Source organism: Oreochromis niloticus, linkage group LG23 (assembly GCF_001858045.2).
Source record: "Oreochromis niloticus isolate F11D_XX linkage group LG23, O_niloticus_UMD_NMBU, whole genome shotgun sequence".
NCBI classification, from domain to species: Eukaryota; Metazoa; Chordata; class Actinopteri; order Cichliformes; family Cichlidae; genus Oreochromis; species Oreochromis niloticus.
Window position 1 is genome coordinate 22,140,739 of NC_031986.2, and position 8,753 is coordinate 22,149,491.

An 8,753-nucleotide genomic window follows, 5' to 3' on the forward strand; every position below is an offset into this window, starting at 1 on the left:
TGCAATATAGAGAGATAGAAGAGCATCTATAACATTTACTCTTTGACTCAAATTAAGCTGATGTCATAGGGACATACAAACAAATATTAATGATCATGCTGTTATAGCATGAATATTGCAAAATAAATCAACAGTAATTTTTACTTTAATAAAGAAAATTAAAAAAAATAATATTTTTAGTGGGGCAAAAGTCAACAATGGCTGAATGGCTTCTTATTTAAACACTGCAAATGATATAGCATCGGCAAAAACAGAGCACTTTAACTTTAATATATAAAAATTTGGTTGATCTCTTTTGGGGGGCATTTCATGTTTCTGTTCTTTTGTGAGTAATTTATTCAGTTTTACACACACACACACACACACACACACACACACACACACACACACACACACACACACTTTTTTCAAGTTTTAATGTTATGGCTCATTTTTTCCCCCCACTTTTTTTTTCTCCCTTTGTCTGATTTTTAATGTTTTATGTCCACTTTTAGTGTTCGACCTACATGGACTCTCTATGATTTTTTGTGCTGGCTGGATCCTTTGAATGTAAAAACAAATGAACCACAAGGAACCACTTTGGATCAAATCCAGCTGAAGTCTCAATTTTAACTGTTACTTTCTGTGTTACAATAATATTCATTTGAATATTAAATACATTGTATGAATATCTTTCAATATGTAGATATCTACAAATATCTCATTTTTAGAGAGAACCAATATGACAGAAATATATTTTTGTAAAATTTCAGTTTAAAATCTCATATATTGTATGTGTGTTTGGTAAGTAATCTACATTTAGACTAACCAAACTAACCTTAAATAAGTGCTAATAAAATTAGAATTTTTTTTAAGTAGCTGGTAGATACTATTTTATTATTCTTCATTCTGTCTTTTTGACTTTTATCATTTTAATGGACTAAAATTATGTGTTATTATATATTGCTAACAATTTTGCTTGTACTGTTAGCTAATAATGTAAATTATTAGCTAACAGTACAACAGTAGTGTTTGTTTACAATTCAGTAGCTAGCTACTATAGTATAACTACTATTGATTTATTTAGCTAAAACTTTTTAACTGTGTCCAAACTGTTATGTGTTTTAACTATAATGTTAGCTAACAATAGAACTGCTAGCTACATGTAAATATCCCATAGCTTTTTCATAATTTTAGCTAGCTACCGTATTACAGCGATCACCCCAGTATATCTAGGATGTATTTTTAGCTGTTTAATCATTCTTTGCTCACTGTACCCTAATTGTTAAAAAATTGAACAGTTGAACAAATAGACTGTTCTACTGTTACTCCATAATTTTAGCTAATATACGTTTTTGCAGAATTATTTACAAACTGATTATTTTAGCTACACATCGATGTCCATTATTGTTTCATTATGTATATTTAACAATTTTATTATGTTTATAGTTACTTGGCTATACTTAAAGCTAATTCTTCAGTTCTTAATTCACTTTCTAACCCTTTTCCTTTTTAAATGTATTTAATAATTGATGCTTTCTTTTTTGGCTCTAGCTTATTCATAGCCTTTTGTTAAACATCAACTTTTTTGCATAAATTTCTTCAATCTGAGACCTGCAGCTTGCAGTCGACAAGTGCACGTGTCAATGAAAGATCAAGAATCAACCCAGATGGGATGTACGTTGGAAAAGTTTATTCTCAAATGAAGAGAGTGAAAATAAATAAAACTTTTCAGGGAAGGAGGGAGCTCTGGCGCTCTGACCACAACCATTCTCCAGCACCTTTGGCATTGCTGGGCCAGTGATGGCGTGACTGAATGAGGTGGCGGTGGGAATGGAGGGATCTACCCTCACTTGATGAGTGGTCACCCCTTTTCCCCCGTTCCTCACCCCATGTGGTGAGTGGAGACGCGCCCCGGTGGGGGGAAGTAGAGGCCGAGTGATGGAGGTCTACAATGGAGAGGTGATGGCGATGTCCCAAGAGAGGAGGGTGAGAGACGAAATGGAAAAGAAAACAAAATAAACAAAACAAAAAAATGGGCTTGCTTCAACATCCCTTGTACATAGTCCTTGTCTTTCCTTGGTTGGTCTTTGAAACAGTGTAGATGTCACGAACACTATGGGGCTGTCTGTAGGCGAGCTACAGTTTCTTCAGCACTCTCGCTGCTGGCCTCTTACACAGACATGATGTGCTTGACGAAAGCTGCAGGAAGAAGTTCAAATATTTAGCTTCCTGGAAATTCCCCAAAAAAAAAGAAAAAAAAGAAAGTGGAATGGTTTGAAGTCCGGTCTTACCCTCATAGTGCACACTGCCGTTCTCGTCCTCCTGACCGGCCATAAGGGCATCAATCTCTTGCTCGTTCATCTTCTCTCCTGTGGATGCACAACGATCCATGTCAGGGATATGTTTTCCATTTCACTAACTATTGCAAGCTAAGCAAACTATATGTGTGCGCTTCTAAATTTGGGAGGCTCACCCAGAGTGGACAGCACAATACGCAGCTCAGCACCCATGACTGTGCCATTGCCCTCCTTGTCGAAGACACGAAGACCCTCAACGTAGTCATCATAGGTTCCCTTGGGTTGAGCGTCGACCTCCTTCAGCATAGGCAAGAAAGCGTCAAAGTTGAGCCTCTTGTTGGCCAAGTCTGTTGATAGCACACCAAATTATTACACATACCATGACACAGACTGCTCTTTTGTGTTAGAAAAAACAGTTTATGTCTCACCATCGGCAGATGGGTTGCCCAGAATCTTATTAACGGACTTGTTGGTGGGATTCTGGCCCAGAGCACGCATGATGTCAGCCACCTGGTTGTAAGCCACCTGGCTGTCACCAACTCTGTCAAAGAGACCAAAAGCCTCCTTGAAGTCTGACCAGGAGGAGAGAAACAAAGTTGAGTACAAGTGCTTCAGGACTTATAGTTAGGGCTTCAGCAATATGGAAAATATTAAAACAAAAAAGTCTGCCAGAGTTTTTTCTTTGTCCCATCCAAATGGTATAATTGATATTATTGTTATGGCATGACATCCATGTTTTCTTTGCTGTGTTAGATCCATCCCCTTTGGCTTTGGGTTTCCTACTCTATCTATTACAGTGTTACTACTAGTCGTCTATGTCAGTTGCACAGTGCCACAATGTAGAGGAAGACAGTAAAAGCCACATAATTCTGTCATTGTTCTCAGCTAATTGAGAGGGACAGCTGTGAAGAGGAAGGCACCAACTGGGGGCCCAGACAATGGTTGGCTATGTCTGTGAATCCCACCAGGAACTCAAAGTGACCTTTTTGACAGATTAATGTGTTCGTGTGGCTTCTGAACAGCAGTTGTACCCTTCCACCACACTCGACCCACCCCGTCCTTCTACATTCCTGCCTCCACTTGCATTTACAGCAACATTGCGAGCAAACTGATACACCCTGACAGAGAAACGCAGGCCATTTAGAGACATAGCGACATGGCCCTCCGTGCAGTCAAACCCAAGAATGCTGACTGGGCCGTAATTAACACCGTGACTTGGAAAGGAACTTAATGTTAGACATATAGTATAGCTGTACCAGAATGTGTAGAAGCAGCACTAAACAAATAAGCCTGATTGAAAACTCGTTAAAGGTTTGCCTGCAAGTCTAGGATACACAACTGGAAGAGTTTTAACTACACAAAAGTATCCATGTCCAAATGGGGACCCCTAATATATCCCATAGGGCATGTTTATAGAGGACATGTCTTTCGGCAGTTAAACAAAAAAGGGATGGGGTGATTCAGATTCTTGTGTAAGCTGATGCCACCAGCACTGCATCTTAAACCCTGACCTAAGGATTAATGCCCCTCCTGAATAAGGACCATGGCGACTCGCAAGACAAGCTGAGAATAGACATGTCTGAAATCTTTCCCGACAGCTGGAGAAGTTGGTAGAATGGCATGGCATGGCGCTATTCATCCTCTGCTTCCACTTTTCTAGCACTTTAATCAGATTAAAAGTTCATCTAAGTAAGTCTGGAGCTACTCTGAGAGTTTGTTTCGTGTGACAGTTGCAAAAGTTAGACGTAAATGCCTACCAGCACACTGACTGAGAGGTTGGTGCCTTCACATATGAGGCAAAATCTCTCTTTTTCCTTTTCTTCACTTACCCTCAATCTGGTCCGGTGTGAACTCAGTCTGTCACATTTAAAAACACACATTAACAAATACACAAACACACAGAAAACAGAGAAATAAAGAAAAACAAAATGAGTATATCCAGCTTATGTAACTGTCCAAAAGGATTCTGAACACATGATGGATGCTGAAACTCTAAAACGGCCTCTTTGCATTAGAATATAAGCCTGTTTAGACATTAAACATATACATGTGAATGCATTCCAAGACTCTAGTCCTGGGTGCCAGTCTTCATTTTGCCTCACTAGCAAAAGTCTCAGTTTTGGGGTCGTTATCGAGCTGATGTCCAAACCAATTAAAAGGAAAAAAAGGTAACTCCATCAGCAATGCCCCACCCAAAAGGTCCAAAACAGAAGTTCGTACACACCATTTTGGAGAGCAGGAGCTGGAGGAGATGAGAAGCTGAAGTCCCAAGACAGTGTGGTCCTTAGCCATGGTCAAAGCACCCCTCTTATTTATTCCAGGCATGTGATGTCACATATGCTAATGGGCAGATCAGATGACACATTGGAACATCTTTAACTTTCTTAGGGCAAATGGAAAGGAGAGCTGTACGCCCTCGGAGCAGTGGGAGTAGGCCTTTAGAAGGGGACAGGGCTATTTTTAGAAGGCTGAAAGAACGGTCGCAAGATTTCAAAGAGTCTGTGAATGCATTACAATTTCAACCGAAATGCTTTCGGCAGCATTGACACTTCCACTTCTCTCCTCTGGAAAGAGATGTACAGCTGGTGAGTGAAAATGCAGAAAACTCAGCTTCCTTGAGGCTCACTTGAGGAGGGCTCCAGGTGCGAGGAGCTCATTTACAGGGTGGTATTTTTAAACAGCCCCACTGCTCCTCCTCTTATGGTTAAATAACAGGAGAGGGGGAAAAATCATTTGAAAAGTTCACTCCATTCAGGCATGTGTTAAAAGCATTGACACTGAGCGGCAGATAACCTGAAAACAACAGGTTTTATAACAATTCTAAAGACCTTAAAAAGATCTGTCCTCACAGCGCTACCCTCAGAATAGGACAAGTAACAAATAAATTCATAATGTGCAGATTTGCTGGCTTCAACTGACTAAAAATTGATCAGTTTGTCCATTAATAAATAGGCAAATACACTGGAGGAAAGTTAAGCTTACATAATGTAGGTTATGTTACTAAGAACTACATTCATAGCACAATAAATGACGTTTTTAAAAGTCAATTTCATTGGCATTTCCATCTTCAGCAGAGCTCTCCATGGTGCTGACAGCGATGCAGAAAGAAACTTTGTTTAATGCAATAAGCTTTAATCTTAATAAATGAATTTCTTGATACATTGTTTGATGTAACAAACTTAATTTAAAGAACTGGAAAAAATTCTCTGCACTTTGCATTTTATTGACTTTATAGTATATCATTACCTCTGATTCTCCAAGTGCAGTTTCATTTTTCAAGTTATTTATAGCCCACCTATTACAAATCACAATTTCAAAAGCAACAAGGTTATCCTTACTTTATGTAAGTAATAGTAACTAATCCTCATATACAATTATTACCCAACAGTTTAGATTCATAGATGCATAGAGGTTCTTTTTAATCGTTTATCTGTAGAAAGCATTTTAACTTTTTCTTTTATTGTCTGGTGTTTTCACTCTCCGTGGTTTATAAGAACAAACTCAGTAGGCTTGTAAACATGGGCAGTAAGAGGTCAGCAACAACATAGTGTGTGCCAGCTTTGGGAGTCATGAGTGATGGGACAGGGGCGAGACATTCACAGGGACGTAGCACACAGTCATCATAGTCAAGACAGTACACCAGCTTTGTGAGGACCTCGCACCCCAAGGTTGTTTATACCTTGTACAACTCTGGTGAACAAATCCAGGTGATATTTGTTATGATGTGGGATGAAATAGATGTCTTTTATCCCTGTAACTGTGATATTGTTGTTGTGGTTATTTGTCTGACAGTCGCCCTGAGGCACAAATTTCTGAAAGGACAAATAATAAATCTAATTGAATCCATCCATCCATCCTCCCGACTCTAAGTTGTGTCATGGTGACCACAGATCTTTCTTAATGGACTTACCCATTGGCTTTATATGTTGTTTGACATCCGTCTGTCCATCCATCCATCCATCCATCCATCCATCCATCCATCCATCCATCCAATCCAATCAGTTCAGGGTTGCAGAAATTTTTAAAAACGTAAGTTTTTCGGATAGAATTAGACTCTTGGTTCGAATTACATAATTAGTTTGGTATCACAGGGCAGAACCACAAATGAAGGTAGGAGATAGTGACCAGACCCTAAAAGTAAACAGTTGGCAAGTAGGTAATATAGCATCATAGCAGCTACATGAAACAGGCACAAAGAACTAAAAACTATTGAGAAAAGGAGGCAGAAATAGAGACAAGACAGGGAAAATAGAGATAATAGGAGTCTTTGATTGGTTAGAGGCTGTCATATTCATACGAATCTTTCATGTTTTTTAAATAATTTATTCATTGCTGTCTGTTTGGAGGGATACCAGTATTGACAGATTCCTGATATTCTTTGATTTCAGCTGCTCTGCTTTTCTCTTTAAAAAGGTGATTATTGGATTCAAGTCTGACAACATACTAGGGCAGGTTGTAGTGTGATTCTGGCAGTTTCCTCATTGTTCTGTTAGGCCTCTGCAGACTGGGAGCCATCCTGTCAACCAGTATTTTGGTATATACACAATCTACCAGTCTTCCCAAAATCTTTCACATGGACATCGTCTGTGGACCGCGTGCGCCCAACTTTCATAAGCCTTCTTTTGGAATTCTTTAGCAAAATTCGATCATAGAGTTTTCTGTTAAAGAGCCAGCAGTGTTTTTTCGCTCAGGGTGCCGTCCATAGAGGATGGCATTATGCTATGTGTTGTGAGCCATTTCCATTTATAAACCCTGTGCCAAATCTGAAGCGCTAGCTTTCTCAGAGCTAGACTGTGCAAGTAATGCACTGCCCATGGTGTCATTTTAGGAGGTCAGTTGCTGGTTAGCACGATTATTGCTGCAGCTGTGCTTCGACTGACTTTCTGTCGGTCGCCAGTCTTCTTGTATCCTTTTTCCATCCTTAATTTAGATTTTTCAGTTCCTCTGGCAGTTCTTTTTCTATTTGGAACAACCCATAGGTCCAAACAACAAGGAGGCTCTGGTGTTCACAGGTCATTTTATAGTCATGTTGATTGGTTTGTTTATTGCTGGTTTGGTTTCTGCTTCAGGGCCTGTATTGTCAGTACAGTCTTTCTGGTATAGTATTGTTTTTAGGAAAGTCTACTTGTCAACTTGACAGTACCGTTGATACAAACTATTATTTCAAATATAAAATTTGCTGAAAATTTAAAAAGCTGTGAATTTCATAGAAGAAATCTGTTTGGGTTTTTTTTTTTCATGCTTTAGGTTAAATATATGCTCATCTCTGCTGTCACATACATGTGACTCCATGTGGGTAACAGCCTAGAAGCAGTGATCCCTGTGTGTTAACACCTAGTGTTGTAGAAGGCTCGGGGCAGATTGGTTTAGGTGAGGGAGACTATATATGCCTGCGTGCGTGTGTGTGTAATGAAATATAAACTTATCAATGAAAAATATCATGCTAATTATGTATAAATACCAGCTACAGTACTGTGCAAAAGTCATTTTTAATACTTTGCTTCCAATGAGCGAGACTTCCTTGCCGTCAGTTGGTCTTGAGCAATAGGTCTCCAGTGCATATGGTGTGCATATGCACTGCAGTTTCCTCAAAATTAAAAAATTTGAGGAAACTGGAGTCGAGGACCAAAGCAGAAGTGTCAGGCCTGAAAAATCAACTGCAGATGGACAAAATTTAAAAGTCCTGTCCTTAAACATCCAAAGAAGAGCTCTGAATGTCCTTCAAGAAGCCTGGAGAACTATTCCTGAAGACAACTTAAAAAAATAACAAGAAAGCTGCCTAAGAGAGTTCAGACTGTGCTGAAGAATAAAGGTGGTCACACCAAATATTGACTTTCAAGCTCGACAGAATTGTACAAACTCTGTTTTTGCCTTAAACACCAAGAAATGAGGGATGGAACAAGACTTTTGCACATTACTACATGCTTGTGATCTTCCTTAAGTACAACCAGTTGTAAGAATACAGCAGATTTCCATAAACATTTTTTGGCCTTTTGGTTAAGTACATTTTAACAATATACGATTGTTAAAATAGAAGAATTTTTTTCTCTAAAGTAGATCCGAAAGGAAGGAAAGACAAATCTATGAGAAAAGGTCAGTGCATTAATATTGTGACAGCACACACGATTAGATAATTCACTTATAGTGCTGCTAGGCTGCCTAAGTTGTCATCGTCTATGTAACACAAAGCAATCAGCTGCTGAGCATCAGAACGGACACGTTGGAGGACACTTGTAGGAGCGCGTGAACCACAGTGGAGCACATGCCTTTGGAGACCACTCCCCTCCTGGACAGATGAGCTCTATTTTTACTCTCATTCCCACTGGTGGTGTTGAGTTTCTCCTACGCTGCGTTTGCTCTGCGGAGACTGGGATCTCAAGACTCTCTGGTACAGTAGCCACCTCCCCCTTCACCACCTCCTTCTACCAAGCTGGCCTTGGGTCATAAAGAAGCTCTGGCAGGGAGCTTAAAAAA

The 8,753-nt window shown here is 39.5% G+C and overlaps 1 protein-coding gene across 1 annotated transcript; it reads right to left on the minus strand.

Annotated features, from left to right (window-relative positions):
- Positions 1–1,650: 1,650 nt before the first annotated feature.
- Positions 1,651–4,645, minus strand: mylz3 (myosin, light polypeptide 3, skeletal muscle). Its single transcript, XM_003453183.4, has 6 exons — positions 4,504–4,645; positions 4,109–4,136; positions 2,708–2,851; positions 2,456–2,626; positions 2,274–2,351; positions 1,651–2,181 (listed from the first exon to the last, which is right to left on the minus strand). Exons 1-6 carry the CDS (start codon positions 4,504–4,506, stop codon positions 2,153–2,155), a joined length of 453 nt encoding a protein of 150 aa, XP_003453231.1. The 5' UTR covers positions 4,507–4,645; the 3' UTR covers positions 1,651–2,152.
- Between the last annotated feature and the right edge of the window lie 4,108 nt (positions 4,646–8,753).

Excerpts from the sequence above, each read along its gene's own strand:
- mylz3 (XM_003453183.4), bottom strand. Across the intron at positions 2,352-2,455 it reads TATTGTGCTGTCCACTCTGG|GAGAGAAGATGAACGAGCAA; the intron begins GTGAGCCTCCCA and ends GTGCATCCACAG. Across the intron at positions 2,182-2,273 it reads CGGCAGTGTGCACTATGAGG|CTTTCGTCAAGCACATCATG; the intron begins GTAAGACCGGAC and ends TTCTTCCTGCAG.